The sequence below is a fragment of the Manis javanica genome, chromosome 8 (assembly GCF_040802235.1).
Source record: "Manis javanica isolate MJ-LG chromosome 8, MJ_LKY, whole genome shotgun sequence".
In the NCBI taxonomy this organism is placed as follows: domain Eukaryota; kingdom Metazoa; phylum Chordata; class Mammalia; order Pholidota; family Manidae; genus Manis; species Manis javanica.
The window spans coordinates 3,626,789-3,649,546 of NC_133163.1; the positions used below are offsets into that span (position 1 = coordinate 3,626,789).

At 51.1% G+C, this 22,758-nt stretch overlaps 2 protein-coding genes across 16 annotated transcripts in view; one reads left to right on the plus strand and one right to left on the minus strand.

Moving 5' to 3' along the window:
• MOK (MOK protein kinase) overlaps positions 1–19,192 on the plus strand; it is a 45,064-nt gene extending 25,872 nt beyond the window's left edge. For 5 of the 13 annotated variants that reach the window (XR_005053955.2, XR_012133657.1, XR_012133658.1 and 2 more), the window contains 10 exons: positions 7,035–7,113; positions 7,243–7,291; positions 8,798–8,976; positions 10,747–10,848; positions 11,795–11,968; positions 12,508–12,619; positions 13,967–14,164; positions 14,245–14,528; positions 17,648–18,317; positions 19,064–19,192. Coding sequence is in view for 1 of the 13 variants with exons in the window: in XM_036991542.2 (XP_036847437.2) it covers positions 7,035–7,113; positions 7,243–7,291; positions 8,798–8,976; positions 10,747–10,848; positions 11,795–11,968; positions 12,508–12,619; positions 13,967–14,164; positions 14,245–14,325 (974 nt within the window). In the remaining 12 variants the exon portion in view is untranslated. Of the gene's footprint in view, positions 1–7,034; positions 7,114–7,242; positions 7,292–8,797; positions 8,977–10,746; positions 10,849–11,794; positions 11,969–12,507; positions 12,620–13,966; positions 14,165–14,244; positions 14,772–17,647; positions 18,318–19,063 lie in introns of those variants that run through there. The other 8 variants (XR_005053961.2, XR_005053960.2, XR_012133660.1 and 5 more) reach the window with 5 other exon arrangements.
• The window catches only part of WDR20 (WD repeat domain 20), a 56,965-nt gene continuing 53,385 nt past the window's right edge, over positions 19,179–22,758 (minus strand). The window contains exon 3 of one of the 3 annotated variants that reach the window (XM_073241838.1): positions 19,179–19,316. In XM_073241838.1, the coding sequence (XP_073097939.1) occupies positions 19,263–19,316 (54 nt within the window). In that variant the 3' untranslated portion in view covers positions 19,179–19,262. The remainder of the gene's footprint in view (positions 19,317–22,758) is intronic. The other 2 variants (XM_073241839.1, XM_036991538.2) reach the window with 2 other exon arrangements.

A 22,758-nucleotide genomic window follows, 5' to 3' on the forward strand; every position in this document is an offset into this window, starting at 1 on the left:
TTTCCCTTTGCCCAGTAGGTGTAAGATGAGGCAGAGATGATCGTGGGCTGTAGTTCAGGCCCAGCTGGGAGAGTGGGACTGGGCGCTGTTCCCGCTGCTGCAGCCACCAGCTCCAGAACAGGCCACCTCCGCCAGGGTCAGCACGCTGGCTGCACTGTGATCTGCACACTCAGAATGGGTGGTTTTCCCTCCTCTCACCTGCTGCTGTAACTTGGGCCTGAATCCTGTTTCTAAAGTGGCCTGATTTAGGCAGAACCTGAATTCCATCTGGAACCCCCAGCTGCAAGGCAACCTGAAGAATGTCATTTTGGGCTTTCAAGTCATGAAATGGGAGTTGGGGTTGGAAGAGGTCTGCTATGTGTGCCATAGGGCTGCAGATGGTGGTGGGGAGACCAGTGACACACGGTAAAGGTACTTTTCTAGCTACTCACTTCAGAAGAGTGTTCACGGAGTTCTTCGTCAGAGTGAGTGAGTGACCAGAGAACTGGCTGCACCATCCGCAGCCCTGATTTGTTTATCTGGGTGCACTGTGCTTCCGGCTCTGGGCTCATGCCATCTGCAGGAAAGGCTGTCTTGGAGTTTACAAGGAAGAACTTGTGAAGACTATAACCTGATTATAGAGGCACCTACTGCCTCATTGGGTTGTGTCTGATGTGCTGTCCTTTCTAACTGTTTCAAGTTCAGTCACCCTGCTTTCGAGAACGGAGAGTTAGCTGCGCCTCTGCCCTTGCCGCTTCCTGCTCCAGGGCCTGGGAGTGGTCGCGCCTTCCTCACCTTCTTGCCTCTGTTGCGTCTCTCTTGTTTGTTTCTCTCACACACAAGGCCTGACATGTATCTGGTTCTTTACTGTCTTCCCCACTCTGTCCACCGGTATGCCAGCTCTCTGACAGTGGGGCCTGTCAGCCCCTCACTGGGATCTTCTTAGTGCCGATCACTAGTCCCTGTGTGCTACAGGTGTCGGTTGTCTGCCTGGATGATGATGAAAGATACTGAGCTTTGTGTTTAGACTGTTTGCATTTCAAGGAGCACATGCCATTCACAGCCTGTTCACATACAACGGAGGGAGTTTTTGTAAAACCACAGGTCTCTTGCAGAAAGCTCAGTCAGGCCTCCAGCCAGAAACCAGGAAAGTGCCTTGAGCCACACGGTTCCCTGCCTCTGCTTCTCTGCCTGTCCTCCTCCTCCTCTCTTGGTGAACTTGGTGACTCAGACCCTGAGGCCCTCCACTGTCGGCAGATGGGTCAGGCCCAGAAATGCCAGTTGCTGGCTGCCTTCAGGAGCACCGGCTGTTCCAGGTTCACCAGGCTGGCCTTGTCACCTACTGTTACACCTTGTAGAGGCAGTGCGTGGGGAAGGCACCCTGAAATCAATCCATGATATTGGGGAGTGAATCAAGTAGGCAAAAGCAAAACAAGCTTGGTTTGGCTGTAAGTATAGCAGTACAGTCCATTTCCATGAGTAGCTTATGCTGTGTGCCTTATTACCATGCAACATGATAACTATTTTGCCCAACATGGCTTTGATCAATTCAGTTGTATTTTTGTATTTCATCAACTCTGACCCATTAAGTATGATAGGCACCATTTGTTATGTACCAACTAAAAAGAAAACATTGTCAATTCAGCTGTGATACATAGCTTTCTTAGCAGTTAGCAGTTTTAGTTCTGTCTTTATTAAATGATTTCTTTTAGATATATTTAGACATTTTCCCCTATATCACTCTTGTGCATATATAAAAAGGAAGGTAGAAGTGAAGCCTGTTACCGCATTCCTATGTTTCCTTGATGTCTTTGTTTTTCTTACACTGTCAGTCTCTGTGCCATTCAAAGTGGGAATGACGCAACATTTTTGTCACTGCAATTTTCTTCCAAGCCTATGACACCATCCTGTTTGTTTTTTACTTATTTTTTTTTTATTGAAGTAAAGTTGATATACAATATTGTGTTCTTCCAATATAGTGATTCACCAATTCTTTACGCTATGGATATTCACCACTATAAGTGTAGTTACCCTATGTCACCATAGAAGGCTATTACAATATTATGATTATATTCCCTATGTTCTATTTTTCATCCCTGTGACTTACTTATTTCATAACTGGAAGTTTGTACCTCTTTATTCCCTTCACCTATTTCATACACACACCCATCCACCTTCCCTATGGCAACCACCAGTTTGTTCTTTGTATCTTATGAGCCCATTTCTATTTTGTTTGTTTCTTTGTTTTTTTTTTAGATTCCACATACAAGTGAAATCATATGATATTTGTCATTCTCTGTCTTATTTCACTTAGCATAATATGCTCTAGGTCTATGTTGTCTATGTTGTCACAGATGGCAATATTTCATTCTTTTTTATGGCTAAATAATATTCCATTGCATATATATAACACATCTTCTTTATCCATTCATCTATTGATAGATACTCCTGTATCTCAGTTACTGTAAATAGTGCTGCAATAAACATAGGGGTGCATGTATCTTTTCAAATTAGTGTTTTTGTTTCCTTTGGGTAAATACCTATAAATGGAATTACTGGGTTGTATGGTATTTCTATTTTTAGTTTTTTGAGGACCCTCCATACTGTTTTCCACAGTGACTGCACCAATTTACATTCCCACCAACAGTGCACAAGGGTTCCCTTTTCTCTACATCCTTATCAACACTTGTTATTTCTTTCTTTTTTTTTTTTAATATTAGCTGTTCTGACTGGTGTGAAGTGGCATCTCATTGTGGTTTTGATTTCCATTTCCGTCATGATTAATGAGCATCTTTCATGTGCCTGTTGGCCATCTGCATGTCTAATTTGGAAAAATGTCTATTTGGGTCCTCTGCCTGTTTTTAATAAGATTATTTGCTTTTTTGGTGTTGAGTTGTAAGAGTTCTTTTGTTTATTTTAGATGTTAACCCCTTGTTGGATATGTCATGTGCAAATATGTTCTCCCATTCACTAGGTTGCTTTTTTATTTTGTTGATGGTTTCCTTCACTGTGCAGCAGCTTTTTAGTTTGAAGTAGTCCTACTTGTTTATTGTTACCTTCATTTCTCTTCCCTGGGGAGACATATCCAGAAGAAAATGGCTGACACTGCTGTCCAGGAGTTTACTGCCTCTATTTTCTTTTAGGGGTTTTATGGTTTCTGGTCTTATATTAGCTCTTTAATCCCTTTGGGGTTTACTTCTGTGTGCAGTATAAGAAAGTGATATTTTCATTCTTTTAAAAGTAGCTGTCCATTTTTCCTAACACCATTTATTGGAAAGACTGTCTTGTCCCCTTTGTATGTTCTTGCGTCCTATGTCGTACATTAATTGACCATATATGCATGGGTTTATCTCTGGGCTCTCTGTTCTGTCCCACTGATCCGTGGTCTGTCTTTGAGCCAGACCAAACTGTTTTGACTACTGTGGCTTTGTAGGGTAGTTGGGAATCAAGGAGAGTGATGACTCCAGTTTTGCTCTTCTTTTTCAAGATCGCTTTGGCTATTGGGGTCTTTTGTGGTCTCCATACAAATTTCAGGATTATTTGTTTTATCTCATTGAAAAATGCCATTGGTATTTTGAAGGGGATTGCACTGAATCTGCTCTGAATATAGACATTTCAACAATATTAACTCTTCTAATCCATGAGAATGGAATATAATATCTTTCCACTTATTTGTTCATCTTCAATTTCTTTCATTAGTATCATAGTTTTCAGAGTATAGTTTCTTACATTTTTTCAAGTCTTTCACCTCCTTGGTTAAATTTGTTCCTAGGATTTTTTTTTGATGCAAGTGTAAATGGGATTGCTTTCTTAATTCTCTTTCTGTTATTCATTATTAGTATATAGAAATTCAACAGATTTCTTTATACTGATTTTGTATCCTGAAACTTTACTGAATTCATTTATTGGTTCTAATAATTTTTTGGTGGACTCTTTAGGGTTGTCTATATAAGGTATCATGTCATCTGCAAATAGTGACGATTTCACTTCTTCCTTACCATTTCTATCCTTTAGTTTTAAGGCTGGTGCTTCTGGGAAGCATGGGCCCAGCTGGGCTGTATTGGCATAGCACAAATCTCCCACATCATCCACATTTAATGATGGCGGGTCCCGGTTAGTCTCTCTGTGTCTTGTCCTCGTCTGTGCCGCGGGGTGGCCATAGTGTCTGACTCTCAGCATGCACAGTGCTGACAGCAGTGCCTGGGTTGCATGGTTCTCAGTGAATATTGGTTGCTCTCATTATTATTACTACAACTTTACCATTTATGCTGCTCGGTTACTGCCTTTGATCTTCCCAATTCTGTGTGCTCAACTCCCTTTTAGAGATGAGGAAATTGAATTTTAAAGAAGTTATAGCACTTGCCTGAGATGAGCCAGCTTCAAAGAGCACACCTGAGAGGATGTTATCCTTGAGTTTTGCCATGGTTGATGGGAGAGGGCTCCACCTGAGTCTGACATCCCACCTGCTACCTTCTGCAGGTCAGGATTTCTAAGCTCTCAGAACTGTGGGCCATGATGCAAGGCTCTCCTTTGGAAAATGCCAGTGGCAGGCATGTGCCCGCCCAGTGTACAGTGCATATGCAGCATACATGCAGGCTGCAGGGCACAGCCCCTGGGCCAAGTGTATGTGGGGGCCATTTGGCTGTGCCATGGTGGACCAGCATACACTGCCAAGCTTCACCAGGCAAATCAGGCACATGCCTGAGGACAGCTCTCTTGTGGGAAGGGTTGTGTGCTGGATATTCTGTTACAGGGCAAGCTACGCTGTCAGCCATATTCCGTCAGTTGGCGCTGACGATGAACGCCACAGTTTATCATGTGGTCCCTTAAAATCTTTTTTACATTGCTAGTATTTTATGTGAAATTCTTTAGAATCATCTTAATGAGGATATTTGGTAAAAACCAACTTGTAAAAATTAACTTTGTTGAGATAAATAGGTTGAGACAAGGGAAATACTGTTTGTGGTCTGCAGACATTCAGTAAAGGGTCACACAAGGAACTTGTGAGTGGCTTATTCATTGTATTATGTTTACTTCTTTCAAGATGTTTGAAAACAAGAATCTGGTAGGACCCAGATACAGTCTCAGGCCTGGAGAGATAGGATCTTGTTTTGGAAAAACTTGTGCAGAGTGGACGGTCCGCCCCGTCCTCGCCAAGGGTGAGGCTCCCGCTGCCAAGGCCAGGGGTCCTGCATGGTTCCTAAGGGCGCCTCGCTCTGTCAGCAGCCCCCTCATGTGGGTGAGGATTCTTGCAGAGGGGGAGGGGAGAGCCATGCCCTTACTCCCAGGACTACAAATAATGGGGGCCAAGGAGGAAAGGAAGGGCCAGCACCCAAAGAGAGGGCTCTTACAGTGGGGTCATAGGGCAGCTGGGAAATGCAGATTCTTGGCCTGTGTGTCCAGATTTGTGATTCATTAGGTTTGGGTTCGGGCCTTAGAATCAAGACCCTTAGGTGATTTATGAAGACTGGATGGATTAGACTTTTCCTAAAGGATTCCACCTTTCCTGAGTTCAAGTTCAGATGACTATAATGACCACTGTAGGCTGGCTGTAAGGAAGATATGGATGTGGGAACATGGCTGGGAAGGGTGCTTCTAGGAATAGGACAGCATGAATAAGGGTGTGAAGAGAGCTTTCGGAGCATATGCGGAGGCACCCACCAGTGAATTTGGCTGGAGCATTTGATAAATGAGGGCTGTGACAGGGCATGGTTCTCAAAGTGAGGACCCAGGCCTGGTAGCCACTCCTGGGAACTTGTTAGAAAGGCAACTTTGGGGGCCCCACTGCAGACCTGCTGAACCAGAAATGCCTGGGGGCCAAATGGGGGGGGCCTTCTGTGTCTTCACAAGCTGCCAGGGGATTCCCTGGAGCCTGGGAGCCCCTGTGATAGAAGGGAAGGGGTCAGACTAATTCAGTGGGCAGTGAGCACCCCCTGCAGGATGACAGCTGACCTTCAGGAAGTTCATGTGCTGCACGTGTGACAGAGAATGGAAATTTGCCTTTCTTTTCACCTTTATATAGACATGGATTTAATAAAATTCTAGAATTCCTCAAACTAGGGAAAGCTGACAAAAACTTAGTTTAATACTTCTTATTTAAATTCTAGAAAATGGACGATAAATTACATGAAACAAAATAAAAAGATTATAGTATTACAGGAAGAAGTTAATTGCACTTAGATATTTTATAATTCAAATTACTTTTCATTAACCTGTTATAAACATTCTTAAGTTATGTGAGAAAAATAGTAAATTTATTTGTCAACAGAAATAGCAAACTTAGCCAAATATGTCAAATGAGATACTTGTATTCACATGGAGGGGAAATAGGTTTTCCGAATTGTTAGGTGAGAATGGTTATTTTTCAGATTTAAAGCATACTTAAAAACACATGTTTTTGAAATTAAAATCAAGTAAAATGTGACATCTTCTGGAACAAGGAAAACTAGGAGGCTGGGGTACAGTATTAAGAGTTTTAGAACATCCTAAAATCCTGCAAGAAAGAAATCCCAGAGAACAGGGTGTAGGGCTGGGCGCTGGGGGAACTGCCTTCCAGCAGAGGAGAGAGTGACCCATGAAGTGCAGAGCAGCCATTGGTCTTCTTGGATGAAAAAAGGAACTTCTGTTGAACGGTGATCTGTCATCCCCTTTAAAATGGGCATATCCACCTAGACAGGAAGCCAAGGAAAACACTGGATTTTCAAATGACTCCTCCCTTTTCATAATCAACGGTTGGAAGGAGAACGTCCTCGAGGCCACTTTGAGGCTTGTGTCAGGTTCACCAGACAAGCCCCCCTGATGGTCATCACTCAGCACTTTCCCAAGGCAGTCAGACAGCTGGTGCTGTGTGATTTTAAATGACATCCTGCCAGTAGGTAGGATCTTAAGTGGTCTAATATGCTCCATATTTCCTAGAACTACTTCAGGTTACTTTTCAGAGGAGGTTAGATTTTCTCACATCATTAAATAAAATCAGATTCTATTTTTTTATTTCAAAAACTAGGGTACCATAGTACCATTGGTAACCATATTTGGCTATTTCCTTGATTGCATAGGGAGAAGACAGCGATTATCGGGGAAAAAAATCATGCACTATATGTACCAGTTATGTAAATCCCTTGACCATATGCACAGGTATGCTCTGGGGCACTTGGCGGCTCTCAAATGAATAAAACAGAGTAACAGTCATTAAAAAGGCAAGGTAAAAGAATTTTAACAAATGAGGTACTATTAATTCTATCTTTCCTTTTATATTGAATGCAGAAATGGAATATTTCACAGAGATGTAAAACCAGAAAATATATTAATAAAGGTAAGAACTTTTATATGAAAAATTGGTATCAGAATAAAGGTAAAATATACAAACTTGCCACTGGTTATGCTTTCGGCACCAGATAGTTGAGTACCATGTTTGTTATAGTTTCTTTTCCCAGTTTGGAAAAAATGGTTCATTTAATGAAATGCCATCAACATAACTACATCTGGTAGAAAATAGTCTTAGGCCCCTTCTCATGCTATATACAAAAGTAAACTTCATTCAGTTTATCGTCCTAAACACTCTAAATACAAAAGTTGAAGAGGCAGGATTTGAGCTCAGGTCTGTCTCACTCCAGAGCCACTTAAACTTACACATGTTTAAAGTATACAATTTGATAAGTTTGGCATTTGTGTACACCCATGAAACCATCATTATCAAATTAACGAACAAATCCATCACCCCAGAATTTCCTCTTTCCCTCCTTCCCTGTTCCTTGTTCTTAGGCAAAGCCTGGCTTTCTGTCAACATAAATTAGTTTGCGTTTTCTAGAATGTTATATAAATGGAATTCCATAGCACACACTCTTTTTGGTCTGGATTCTTCCGCATCGTTCTGCTGAGATCTGTCCATTTTGTGGTATGTGTGCTGCAGCTTTTGAAGTCGTCTCACAAGTCTTGTGTGTTCTGGTCTGTTTTTGCCATTCTTTCTCTCTTTTTTGAGTCTTTCTTAGAATTTTCATCTCTCCACTTACATTTCCCACCTGAACCTGCATGTCATTGACTTTTTCCATTAGAGCACTTAACAAAGTAACCATCGTCATTTTAAATTCCCTGTCTGGTAATTCTAAAGTCTGTGCCATATTTGAATCTGTTCTGATGCTCGCTTTGTGTCTTCAGGCTGTTTACTCTTGCTTTTCAACATGCCGTATGATTTTTGATGGAAGTCCAATATGATATGTTGGGTAATGGTGATGGAGGTGAATAACCATCAGAGTGAGGTTTCTTGATAACCTGGCTGTGAAATGTGCCGTACTTGATATTTACTATAGTTGTAAGTGCCAGAGCCTTCAAATTCATAGCCAGCCTCTATTTTACTACCTGAATGTGAGGCATAGAGAACACTGAAGAAATGTCTCCAACCCGGATGCCTGGTCTGTGCGCCCCTCTGAAGAGCCGTGGGTGTGAGCTGGCCCCGTGAATCTGCTCTCCCCGACCTCCAGTGGCCGACACAGGAAAGTTTGAGGCATAATAGGGCGTACGACGGTGATGTAAAATTCATTCATGACTCACACTGTGACTTAAAATTTCTCAAAACCTTTAGACGTTTGGAAATATTTGTAAAACATAGCCAGAATATTTACAAACGGATTCCACTGACTGGAAACGCTACTTCCGCATCTGTTAGAGTCACTTTCAGGTGCTTGTGAAGCCTGTCATTTGTGTTTTACCAGCAAGTTTAGATGCTGGTCCTTTTCCCGCTAGTGCATAAATACTTGAGATGGTTTGTTTTACAGCAGTTGCCTGATGAGGTGAATCTGTCCCTGCTTTTCTCCCCCTGCAGCAGGATGTCCTGAAGCTGGGGGACTTCGGGTCCTGCCGGAGTGTCTATTCCAAGCAGCCATACACAGAATACATCTCCACCCGCTGGTACCGGGCCCCAGAGTGCCTCCTGACTGACGGGTTCTACACTTATAAGATGGACCTGTGGAGCGCTGGCTGTGTGCTCTACGAGATCAGCAGGTAGAGCTGAGGTGGCCGCCTGTCTGCGGACCCCCGCTCGTGTGTGAATGCCCTAAGGCAGGCCACACAGCGAGGCCTCAGGCCAGTCCCTTCCTTTACAGTAAAGATATTACGGTCATTTTTGTGATATGACTTTTTTAACACAACAGAAAGTGTACTAGACTTTCATTTTACTTTTTGTCAAATGCTTTTCCTTGCTTTTGCTTGGCACGGAGATCAGCACACCGCTGGTCACTCCTTTCCTACTGGCCCATCTCAGCCCCGGGTCGGTGGGGCTCTTCAGTAGGCTTCAGTGAAGTGACGGCCTCCCGAGTTCAGAAACAGAGTGGAACCGTGCTTACCGCACCCCACGGGGCCTGCCACAGGGAGGGGTGGCCGGGAGCCTCCTGGGGCCACCCTAAGAGGCACGGTCACATCCGGTAGGATGCCTTGGCCACAGGTGTGAGGGTGAGCCGCGTGCTGGCACAGCGGGGTTCTAGAAGCCCCAGTCCTAACGCTCCTTCCCGGCCTCCCACCCCCAGGCTTTGGGCTCCACCACTGGGCAGAGCGGTGGCCTGCCGAGAAGGGAGGGTGGGCTTGTCTCATTCAGAGGTGGGTGGGGGGTCAGGCTGAAGAAGCCCATGGAAAGGGTGGGGCAGCAGCCTCTGCTTGTGGTGGACCTTTAAAGACATTTGGGTGAATTCAGCATCTGGGGGACAGGCCTTGGAACAGCAGGACTCCACGCAGTTGTCTGCTCCTGCCCGCTCAGCCGACCACCTCATAATTAGAGACATATGTGCACCTCAGGACACACCTTTTGACTCTAGATCATTCACACTGATAATTTGTTGTTTTTGGAAAGCTGACTGGCAACTTCAGTGAAGCTGAAAGTACCAACAGACAATCCTTACTTGTGTGCTAAATCCTTTGCATTAGCTGCTGGCATCAGATCAGAATGTGGGGTAGCCTGTGGGGAACCCACCGGTAGAGCATGCTGTGCTGCCACCCCAGTGCCCCCACCTCAGAGCTGTGTCCTCCTCACCTGTGTTTTCCTCTTCTCTCTGGTGGCCATAGGGTATTGACAGTCTTCCTACCAGACCTATATTTTTCAACTCTTCTTTGTGGCATGTAATATGACCTAAATTTATATAAGCCTGAGACCTATTTATTTGTTTGTTTGTTTGTTTATTAAGGTATCATTGATATACACTCTTATGAAGATTTCACATGAGCAACTCCCCCCCATACTCCACAAATAAGGGAAATCATTTGGTACTTGTCTTTCTCCTCCTGGCTTATTTCACTGAGCATAGTACCCTCTAGCTCCATCCGTGTTGTTGAGGATAGGATTTGTTTTCTTCCCATAATCCTGAGATCTTTTATTCACAATTCCAAAATCCATAGAAGCTCTGAAAACCAAAGAGTTTCTTGGAATTCATTTGTCAACAAAACCTGATCTGACCTACCTTGAATTTTCATCCACAAAATTCCTGTGGACTGTCAGGAGGCCTGCTGGGGAGGTTACGTATGAGCTTTCACATTTTACTGCGAGACCCTCGAGTACAGAGAGAAGAACATGGCTGTCTCTTAGCAAGACACCTACCTTGGTAAATCGGAAATAGGCCCAAACAGAAGAGGGATTGGAGATCCCTTAGCAATGAGGATTACCATGCAGGTGGTATTGTGTCCCTGGGTTTCCTGGGAGCGAGCCACCCAGCAGAGGGAGGCTGACTGCCCAGGGTGAATAGGCGCCCCACGTCCTAACCGCAGCCCCTTGTTGCACACTTCCAGTCTGCAGCCTCTCTTCCCTGGAGCCAGTGAGCTGGACCAGATCTCAAAGATCCATGACGTCATTGGCACACCTGCTGAGAAGACCCTCACCAAGTTCAAACAGTAAGAGTCCATGTGGGCCTGCCCCGCACCCCCTGGGCCTGGTGGCAGCAGTGGGCTGAGGGCTGGATAGGTGGCATCTGTTACCCCTGCAGCCCCTCAGTCCACCTCAGGTGCCAGTGCCATGGCTACTCAGAACTGCCACCCCCAAGGACCTGCCGAGAGGGGTACTTCCCTCAGGCTCCCCAGAAGAGGCCTTAGTCCCCTGAGGGCCCAGCAGTCAGGTTAGACCCCTGAATATTAAACAGGCTCCCCAGGCTCAGGGGCTACGCAGTGAGGACCCTGTGCAGCTACCACCCACTGACACCCAGGCCAGCCTTATCAGGTTGTTTGGGTCAAAGCTGAGGCAGAGAGTGGGGGCCTTGGCAGGAAAGCCCTGTGGGCTGGGGGTCGCAGCACCCGGCAGCTCCTAGGCCCTCAAACGTAAGGATATGACAGCTATTTGGGGTTCTTTTTCTTTCTTTAAACTTCATTTGATTCTTCTCGGGTGGGAATATGCTATTAGTCTTTTCAAGGAAAAGTGGTTTTCTGACATTGATAACATAATAGATTTGGTGACACCCCCCCACACACACTTTTAAAAAATGGGCTTTATTTCTTAGAGCAGTTTTAGGTTCACAGCAAAAGTGAGCAGAAAGCACAGAGATGTCCCAGTGCTCCTGCCCGACCCAGGCCCAGCCCCGCGCCATCAGCATGGCACCAAAGTGGTACAGCTGCTATGACTGACAGGCCTACAGGGCTGCACCATCACCACCCAGAGCCCACAGCTTACACGAGGGGGGACCCCTGTGTCGTACGCACCACGGGTTTGGGCAGTTGCACAGTCATGCCCCACTTTTAGATCATACGCAGCTGCCTTCAGCACAGGCCCCTGGAGAGTCATGGTGAGGGGCTGGCCACGTGCTCTAAATAATGCATGATCTTTATTATCATTGGGCTTTTAATACAGGTCGAGAGCTATGAGTTTTGATTTTCCTTTTAAAAAGGGATCAGGAATACCCCTACTGACAGCCAACTTGTCCCCGCAATGCCTCTCCCTTCTGCACGCAATGGTGGCCTATGATCCCGATGACAGAATCACTGCCCACCAGGCCCTGCAGCATCCCTACTTCCATGAGCAGAGGTAGGTACACCGCGCCGCCCGCGAGGGGCAAGTGGTTTGAGCAACAGCGCGCCAGCGGGGCGGGGCCTCCTCGAACCCGGCTGCTCGGATCAGGTCGGCCTCCCCAGGGAGGCTGTTGGTGGCCCCACGCTAAACTTCCGGCGGCTCTGTGGCCGCTCTGTCCCCAGGCCAACGCACTGGTTGTTAAGACTTGGGGGGAGCCTGGTGGGCGTCAGTGTAAACCGGTAGATCGCTGTCAGGTTGGAGGCCCGGTGGATGGCACCTGGCATTGGAGCACCTGCCCCCAGGGCATCTGTGACTGGGGGGGGTGAAGTCCGACCCAAGCCTCAGGTGGCTGGGCGGGCGCGGGCCGCCGCAGGGCAGTGCCCGCGGTTCATTCGTGCGGCCCAGGGGCTGCCCGCGGAGACAGAAAAGGAGAAACGGCTGCTGTGGCAGGTCATGGGATGGCGCACTGCCAGTGCGGAGACACCGCAGACGCCCGCGCTAGTGGCTGTGCGGGTCCTCAGCGGGGGCCGCCCTTCTCCCTCCGTCCCCTGCAGGGCAGCTGAAAGGCAGGCTCTGGGCGGCCGCAGAAAAGCTTTCCTCCCAGGGCGCCCCGTGGCGTCCGAGCTGCAGAACAACTGCGCGGTTTGGAAGGGCGGCGGAACGCAGGTACTGGGAGGTCAGCGGGCTGGAAATGGGCCCCAGTAGCGGGGTGGCCCGCGTCTCCCTGAGCAGGGCGCCCCCTGTGGCGGCCGAGGCAGCTGCGTCTGCCCCGCAAGGGCGCCCCGCGGGGGTGGCAGGCGCTGTGCGGGGGGCGGGGGCCCCTCCGCTGGCTCCGCCCGTTCTGCCCCACTCCTAAGGGTCAAGGACATCCCGGGTGCGCAGGCGCAGGTGAGGTGGGACTCCTCCCCGTGCCGGTGCGGGGTCTGTGCCCGGGCACTCTGCGGACGTCGCCTGGCCGTGCCCGTCGGCCGAACCAATCGGGGGGCGTGGCCCGCCCGGGCAGCCACGGCCTCTCGCCGCCTAGCCCCCCACCCGGTGGGCGCTCTGTCCGTACACTTCCCGGTGGAAAAGGGAGCCTCTTCTTGTGGCGGTGCCGCTTGCCCGGCCCCGTGTGCTCGGTGCCACCACTTGCACGTTCCGGGCTGGCTCCCTCACCAGTCAGCGCAGCGTTCGTGGGGGCGTCACGTGCCCGGAGCTGAGGACGCGGAAGGATGCGCAGCCAGGCTGCTTTTTGGAATTCCACACTCGTGTCCCGCCGTTTGCTGGGTGGTTCGCTTGGCTGTCTAAGGGGCGGACCTGCCCACACCTGCTTGCCCGCGTCTCTCCAGCAAGCACGGAGGCAGCTTCCTTTCCGCAGCTCGGGAGGCCCTGAGCCGCCGCATGTTGCCTCCCAACTGCTGCCCATGCTCGGCCTCCTCTCCCTGCAGCGCAGGTGCCTGAGCGTGCCACTCCTGCCAGCCCCACGAAGGCCCCAACCTGTGTGAGGGCCGCTTGGGGGCACCCGAGGCCTTGTGGGCCTGGGTTCCCTGTCACAGTGGTCCCCTCTTCTCTGGGGCCGTGATGGGGTGTAAGTGCACGGTCGGGCTGTGCCCCGGTAAAACTCTGAGCACTGAAATTTGACAAATTTCATATAATTTTTTTCAACTAATAAAAAATGTAAAACCATTCTTTGGTCCCCAGCCACACAAGCAGGCGGCGGGCTGATCCGGCCGACCTCAGGGAGTTATCACGTCGGTGTCGCCACAGCCTCTGCCTTCGTCCGGGCCAAGTCGGGTGTCACCTGTCGGCTGGCGCAGTGGCTGCCCGGAGGGACGGGGACGTGCAGAGTTCTAGCGAGCGGCCACCTCACTTCTGAGCGGCTGGGTCACGGGGTTGTGCTGTGTAGCCGCCATATGGTCGCATCTTATGGTCCAGAAGTCAGCTGTATTGGGCATCAGTGCACAGAGCCCCGTTCCCTGGTCTCCGGAAAGGGGGCGCCGTCGTGTGTTCAGCTGACCTGTGTTTTGTTTTAAGAAACAGCCCCTAAAGCAAGAGGCCCTGACCAGGAGACCAGGACCGGCCTACCTAATGGAACTGCCCAAACTTAAGCTTTCGGGGGTGACTAAACTGTCCTCGTACTCCAGCCCGGCGCTGCAGTCCGTGTTCGGACCCGGAGGGAACGGGCAGGCCCCGGGGCTGAGACCCCTGAAGTGTGCTGGCACAGAGCAGAAGGTAGCCCGGCCCCGCCCCCCTCAGCGAGCTGCCCCCTACCCGTCCCGGCTGCACTCACGCGCCGTGCTTTTCTTTAACAGGCAGATATGCAGAAAGACATAAAGCCTGGCCTGAAACAGTGTCGCCTGCCCACGCTGGAAAGGAAGGGCGGAGGATGCTGAGCCCCACGCCCCCTCACCTGCCGCAGCTCGAGCCCGGCCGGCCGGCGGATGGCGTCTAAGGAGGGGATGCGCTCCAGGGAGAGGCCTGGTGTCGCAGCGCGCTGCCCCGCAGACCGGGCGCGCCCACTCGGCCTGCAGCCACCAGCCCACGGGTTCTTGCTCCCCGAGAGCAGCTCTGCTGTCTGCACCGGTCAAATACATTTGTAAGACCACCTCATTCTGGGGTTTTATTTCATTTTCATAACCTAAGAATTTGGGGCAGGGAATAGTTTGTAATTTTTTATATGAATCAGAACAGAAATTAGAATTTACATTATGTATTATTTAGACGTGGTTTCCCCGTGGGCCCTGCATGCTGTGCTTTTACTACATCGCCAGTGGCAGCTTAGAGATGCTGCTGTTGGAGCCCCTGGTTTCTATTAAAGAATAAGCTAACAGTCACACTATTTTATATCTTCTGACTTAAACACATGTCCTGGCTCTTGGTTCCTTTACTTACGCTTTTATGAGCGCATTAGGAAGTAGATCTTCGGGGGAAGACCTTGCGTGGTTTGCTTTTGTTCCCAGGCGGAGCCGAGCCCCTGAGGAAGCCCAGGCCTGTGCTGGCGGCTCCCGGGCTGGGGCGGGCGCGGCACTCGGCTTCGGGGCCTGACACTGCAGCTCCTGGGCCCAGCTTCCTCCTTTGAGTACAGAAGGCAGCTTCCTGTGGTGCTGAGCTCATTTCTGGGGAGCCAGCTATCAGTTGGGCCCAAAAAGGACCTGATTCCCTGAGGGCAGGGGAGCCCCTTTCTGGCTTGGAATGTGACCTGGTAGTGGGCGGGTCCTTCCTTTGATCTTCTCCAACTTAAACATGAAGCCTGTTTCCTACGTCAGCTTCAGTCTTGTCCCTCTCCTCTCGGGACCCGTCTGTGACATTCTTCCATGTGCTCTCCAGTGGCGTCGCCTCTGCACCCTAACAGGTGGAGATGCTGACCCGGGAGCAACAGGACAGCTGGGCCAGGGAGAGTGCCCGCTGCAGCCCCAGGTCAGACAGCAGGACCCAGTGGGTTACTGCGGCCGGTTGAGTAGGGAGGAGACCCATGGGTTGGCTGTGGGGCAGAGCAGGCCAGGAATGAGGCTTAAGGTGATGGTACAAGCTGGGTGCACAGGGCGAGGGGTTAGAAAGAGCTTCTTTTTGAACCCATTTGAGACCCTGGCGGGGCCCTCAGGGATGCCCCATTGCAGAAGTGGCCCTGGGGAGCAGGAAGTTGCCGTCCTGTCTTGCAGAAAGCCTGGGAATTGCAAGTCACTGGGAACCGGGGCAGTTTCATGGACCAGGAGGAGACCAGCAATGGGGGCACTGTGTCCCAGCAGGAGGAGGGGCCAGTGAGGCTGAGTGGGGGTGTGGGCCTGAAGAGGGGGCGCTGTCCGTAAGCACAGGCTCCAGGGCACACCACAGGGCTGACAGGTATTTGTGTGTCCAGGAAACTTACCTCCTTTGTATAAAATTCGAAGGAAGAATCTTTGAAGTTCTTCCATGTGCCTTTTTGAGAAAGCAAACGCATCCCTCCCAGTGGTGGGCCGGCAGGGCTGTGTGCTCGGGGGCCTGCCCTGTCCACCAAACAGGCCCTTCACTTTCATGTCAGTCTTGGGAATCAACACTCTCAGCAGTGTGGAGCTCGGCCCACCGCCTACCCTGAGCAGGGCCTCCCGCCAGGCAGCCCCACCAGAGTCCACATCACAGCTCCAGCAGGCCTGCCGTGGGCAGTGCCAGTCCCAGCCGCCCACCTGCCCCCACCGAGCAGCACGGGGCTCCTGGGCCTTCAGCGTGACTTGCACATCATCCTTGCAAGGGTAAATCCATGTGCCCGTGGACTTGGGGGGCAGAAAAAGTTCATCTCCAAGCACAGCTCCCACACCTGCTGGGTGCAGGGGAGCCAGCCACGTGCCAGACGACGTGGCTCCCAGAGCTCTGCACCTGCTCTCCATCGGCCAGGCCTGTGAGGGCACAGATGGCCGCCTGGGCCGGCTGCTAGAGCACTGGCGGGGGCTCTGCCCACTCCAAATTGGCAAGACTCAAAGGCGACAAGGCCATTTAAGCCTTTCTGGGCAACTATTCAGTGGCTCCTGAAGCACTTGACTCTTCGCCACAGAAATCCGGAAGGGAAGCAGCCAGTCTCACCACCGCTGTGCCATCCTGCCAAATTCACTCATTCCACAGTGTTTACAGGCACCTGCCAAGTGCCCAGCCCAGCCTCCACCCACCGCACCCTCCTGATCTCAGCCAGAGGAACACCCAGGGCAGAAGCACACCAGCCTGGCTGCTTCCCTCACTGTGTGGGCCTGGCATGCTGTCTGGGCAGAGGTGGTGAGCAGGCTCTCCGTGTAAGGATCCCAGCTCTGGCGGTGTTATGTGAACCAGCTCACGGAGCTGAAACACTGCTGGCGTGAGGGTGCCCAGGCCAGAGGTGCGTTTGCCCAAGCCAAGCCACACACGAGCTCGCCGCCCAGAGCTCCCTGGAGTGCCCGCCTCCCTCGACTCTGCTAAGGCCTCTCCAGGAGGGAAGCATGCACTCACCAACTCCGACACAAATCTCAAGGAAGAAAGGAAAAGCAAAAACCAGACCAGGTGTGCTGACGCTAATGTCCACGGCCTCCACAGCTTCTGAGTGAGGCTGTCTGTCCAGGGCCTGCCGAGTGCTGAGTGTCCACAGTGGTGGTGGTGGCTGGGGGGCTTTTGATTGGGGAGCCATCTTGGCCCACTTGGCCAGGGACCAGTCTTGGGAACAGAGCCATGTAGAGTGTTCCTAGCACAGATGCACCTGCAGAAAACTGGGATACCCCACAGCATCAGTGCAGGAGGTCAGCTGCATACTGCATTCCAGAGCCCGAGCGAAGGGCGAGCGGTGGAGGGCAGAGCCAGGAGTGTCCACCTGGCACAACGCAGACCTTGGCCAGAGGAAGCCATGGCCAAACTGTACTTGAATTTTCACCCGCATCACTGTCCTGGGGCCTGGCAGGTGCCCACCTCCACTTCCTACAAATAGACGATCCAAGAGGCCGTGAGATCCCAAATTCTGGACTTGATTTTCAGAGGCAGCCCTTTGTGATCTCCAGAAATACGTGTGGCCTCCTCGTCTGTCTCTTGGACCTGCATGGATTGGGTTTTCTGTGTAACTTACAACACCTAAAAAGGCACAAACACCAAATATCAAACTAAAATGTGCTAACAGTACATTTTAATATGAATTAGAGATCACTTTGTATGTGTACTTTACATAAATTCTGGTTCTTTCACTTAAAGCAGTAGGTGTCTTAGTATTTTGTGGTGTGTCCATTGCAGTGTGAGGAAGCCACTGGAGCCTCTGAGAGGAGCGGCCCTCCTGGCCTGTGGTGGCCAGGCCAGGACTCAGCTGTAACTGACCTCTCCGCAGAGAATGAAGCCGAGACCAAGGCCAATGAGACTTTTCTGGAAACAGCAACATGGCCCTGTTGCTGAGTCCCACGAAGGGTGAAAATGAAAGGTGTGCGCTCAGGCTTCTACCTAAAGTCATGCAGACGTGTCTGATTCAATGCAATCGCTGAGAGAGACGTGTCTCAGAGACTTCATGACACAGGGCCACCAAAGCAGCAAGCCTTCCAAGGGTCCCACTGGGCATGAGTTTTTAAGCTGAGAAACATTTCTTCCTTGTGACAGCTGCCCAGGGTTGCCGTTCTAAAACCCCCTCGAGCCCACTCGGGGTGGCCTCTGCTCAGCTGCTCGTGAGCTGGCTTCCACCAGACCAAACCCCATGCAGTTCCATTGGGTGCTTCACGTCGCTGCATGGCTAGCAAACCACCTTCACACTCACCAGAGGGACCGAGCTGTTTGTGGCCACAGGCGTTTCCAATGACAAAAGGTGGATGCGTGGGCTGTAGGCAGCAAGGCAAGAACGAGTCTGACCCCCCAGTATCGCGCACACGTGCCCCCAATGGCTGTGGACCGGCGAGAAGGGGCCCAGAGCCCCCTGCAGGTGAGCACAGTCCCACACGGCCGCACCCTCTGTGGGCTGGGCGCGGGGAGGGCTTTGGTGGGCGGTGCACTGACAGCATGATTCCACACCACCAGATTCATTCAAAAGGACATTAAAATGGAGCCAGTTTAACAAAAGAGAAGCAAATGGTATATTCAAGATAGTTTTAATACTGTTTTTGTGAATTAGAAATACCACTCTTAAATGGTGAAAATTACTAGTGAAGTGACCATTTCCCCTAGTAGCAGAATCACATTATGTACACATGTAACACGGAGTTGGCTGCACTGGGAACAACAGTATTAAAATAAATGTAACAGATTAGAAAGAGTATCTTCACGCCACACCTTGGAGGGCCATGCAGCCACCATGCATGGCCATATTCAAAGTAATTTTCTAACAGCATTAAACTATAAGTGCAAACAATTTTTAAAAAATTTGTCATTGCAGTATGTTTTCCTGAATTTCATATTGAAGTTAGAAAGTAACAACTTTCTCATTATGACTGCATTCCAGGTTGTCTTCTGACCACCAAACATATAAAAAAAAATCAGTACAAAACCAAAAAGAGTGAAGTACAGGTTTTAACAGTTGAATTTAAGGGCATTTCTTGTCCAAGAAATATGTTACTTTACACTGTGTGTGTGTGTGTGTGTGTGTGTGTGTGTATGTATTTATGAGATCTTAATTACATTGAATTTTAAAATAAAAAGCAAGAAAATCCTGTTTCTTATTTTTCACTGCAGCCTCAAAAGAAAGACTTAAAACTGGAAACTTCTTTGGGTGCCCAGTGAGCCCTGCGCCTGCCCTCCGCCAGGTGACTTGCCTCCCGCCATGCGTGGGCCGCCGGGGGCTGAGGCTGAAGCCGAAGCGCAGCTCCGTGCGTCCGCTGGGGCCTCTCCCTGCGGACTGGCGGGGCGGGATTTTCGAGCAGCAGCGGGGTCGCTACACTACAGTTCCGCCCGGAGGCCTGGCCTGGTTTGGGGATGACAATACACCCTGCAAACAAAGCAGTTCACATTAATCCAGCGAAGACTTCTCCCGCCATTTCACATGATCAAGGTAGATTTCTGTTTGGAAGCCAGTGTTTTAACAAATCCTCCGTTTTTCACCTACTGGATTGCATAACATTCCTGACTAATCGGACCCACTGAATTTGGCCCCCTGCTTGGGGGCAATCTGGTGAGCAGGGTGGCCCACAGGCGAGCGGCAGCTCCCAGGGGGCGGGGCCACGACCTGCCCCTCCGCACTGCGCACCTGCCCTCCAGGGCCAGCCTCAGCCTCCACTGACAGAGTTTAGCGGCACTTTTTAAAAGTCTCCTTTCCAGGGGTCCTTTCTCTGGTTGGGTGACGTGATGGTGGCACCCCTGCGGCTCTAGCACCAGCGTCTGCACAGGGCCAGCAGGTCAGGAAAGAGAATCTGGGCCATGGGGTGGGGAGGCGTGGAACAGAGCTCAGTCCCGCCCCTGGCTGCAGCGTGCTGGCGGCCTGGTGTTGGGGCTGCTCCCCTCCTGCACAGTAAGGGGACGTCTGTCCCTTCCTGGCGGCGCTTACTGAGGGGGGAGGCCTCTGGCAACACGGGCATGAGTTCAGATAAACCTGAGGGGGGGTTAACCTCATGAGGCAAAGAGCCCTTGCATTTCTTTGTACTTAGTACTGGGATGCATGTGGTCAATCGGAGTTTGGCATTCACTTATTAAGAATAATTCTAAGGTTACAATAGTGCAACACTGAAGCTACAAATTTTCAGCTTTTTGAACACAAATTTCTTCTTAAGCTGTCCTGAAAAATGCTTCAATTGTTAGTATTGTTTATACATGACAAGCCTTCAACTCTACGCAAACAGGCTGCGGTTCCACATGCTGGACTTGTGCAGATACCAAGGAGGGTGACAGTCTGAAATCCACCTTTGGCTTCGCCCACACCCCAGGGGAGGGGCCCTGTCCACTCCGAGTCATTTCTCTCCAGTCTCTGACCTTAAAACCGCCTCTGTTCATCTAGTCGAGATGAGGAAGCAGAGAGCTGTGCCAGAATCTACAGGAGCTCTTTTCCTCGGATCCGGAGTCACTGCTGAAAAGGCCCCACCTGTGCCGACTTCTAGGGGAGCAGAATGCTCCGCACCCCCCTCAGCCCACCGCGACGAGACCTGCACAGCAAGGTGGCGGCCCAGCGCTGCTCCTGCCAGCCCCGCCTCGGCCCCACTGGGCAGGACAGCCTGGGGGGAGCCCCTTCCCTGCGGGAATTCTCTGCCTTCACAGGGAGACACACTCCGAGGGGCTGAAGAGAGTGCTTTCCGGGCGTTAAGGGATGTCCAGGAACCGTGCCAGGTCTCCAAGAGGGATGGGCACCCCTATCCCCAACGCAAAAGCGAAGGGAGAATGAGGACGCAGGCGGGGCAGGGACCCGGAGGCCGCCCCTCGGGCCCTCTTCTGGCCCCCGGGACGCCACCCGGGGCAGCGCAGTTCCCCACGTGCCGAGGAGGCTCTGAGCGCAGCGCCGTCCCGCACGAGGACCACACGAGCCATGTAAGCAAGGAATTTACATACCAGTAACATATTTAAGTTAAAAAACAGGTGAAATTAGTTTTAATGTATCATTTAACCCAATATATCCCATGTTATCATTTCAACATGTAATCAGTGTGAAAATTGTTATTGACACACTTTACATTCTTTTTGAAGCCTTTGATACACTCCCAGTGCTCAGGGGCCGCACACAGGTCACTCATGACTGCCACGGTGGGCGTACAGGCCTGGCTGTCCCAGCCCAGCCTCCCCTGCCATGGGCTTTTTCCAATTCTGAGTGACAGCCCTGGACGACTGGGCCCCTTCCTTGTCCCAAGGGTAGGTGGGTGCCAAGGCACAGAGGTGGCACAGGCACTGGTCCTGATGTCAGTGGGGACACACTGCCCTACGGGCTGCCCATCTCCCCATCCCTGAGAAGCACCCCCCCTCTGCATGCTTCTGTACACAATGCACACACCCACTCCCCGGTCTGTGTTGGCTAAAGCCCTAATCCCAGTTTTGACAGCAGTGGGGACCAGCTAGAACCACCCCCCGCTGCCATCCTACTGTCCACAGAGGCCCACGTTCAAAAGAGATAGAAGGTTATCCAAGCAAGCGCCCACCCTCGGCCCACCTTCCAGCCTCTGTGGTCCACACTTGCACCCTTGGTCACTAAGCATCCGGGGGACTGGGCTTTGGTTGACAGGGTCAGCCTTTACGATGTCTCCCCTGGTGGACTACTTCAGCACGGACTCTGAACAGTAGCGCGCCCCTGGGGTCCAATGGGGGGCCCGGGCCTCGGGCACTGAGCCCGGAGGCAGCCTGAGCTATTCGGCCTGGCCACAGAGGGGTCCTGAGGACCTGGGGTGCTTGGGCAAGGGGCCCCTCTACCAGAGCAGAGGGGAGTAGGCGGAGAGGTGCGACAAGGACTGGCAGTTCAGCCCCATTTCCAGCACTACCCAAGCCCACCCCCCGAGGGGCCCTTGCACATGAGCTCCAGAACTGGGGCATCCTGCACAGGTGTGGGTTTGTGGCTGTCCAGGTGTGGGGGTGAGGAAGGGTCTGAAATAAGGACTTCGCAAGGCCTTTCCAGGTCAGCAGCAGGTAAGGAGAGGGCGACACCCTCTTAACCACCTACCTACCTAACTCCCCAGGTAAGGAGGGCTGGGGCCTGAGCCCTGGGGTCCAGCACCCAGCACCCGGGCGAGGACCCTGTCTGGCCTATGGTCAATGGGATGCTGACCTGATACCTGTTCTCTTCTTGAAGATGGAATTGTTTTGCTGTGAAGGACAGTGGAGGCAGTGGGGAAAACACAGCCATTCAAAAGAAAATCAAATGTGAAAAGTCCCCTCATTTCTATAAACTGTGCATTAGTTGAAACCTTACTGGAGATCAAAGAGCAGATAGAAAACACAGCCTTACAGCCCTTCCTCGAGGCTCCAGACGACTCCTGAAGAGGAAGCCCAGCTGGACACCTTGACGCAGAGCCCGGAGTGGGGCCCGCCGGGGACAGCTGCTGCGGGGAGACGGCCCCTGCAGGTGTGCGCAGCAGCACGGGGACCGATGCCCCAGCCGCCTCCTCTGGGGGACAGTCTTGCTGTCCCCGCACCCGCCCTGGTTACTTTTCTCAGGGAGGAACGAACAAAGAACAGGCATCGATGGGCAACGCCTGCTCCCAGGTGTCGGCGGCATGGTCGCTGGGGGTGACGCGGGCAGCTGGCAATTAAGAGCTTTACAAATATCAATTAAGCAAAAGATTTCTCCAGCCAAGAATCTGAATACCAGCCACCCCTCCAGGGAGGAAGCCTATTATCAAAACAGCGACAATTCTTGAATCCAGTTGTTTAAAACGCTGCTCTGTTCTCACCAGTTTCCATTTTATTCCTGCAAGAGATTTCATTTGCAGATTGATAGAATATTCCAGCTCTTACTTTGG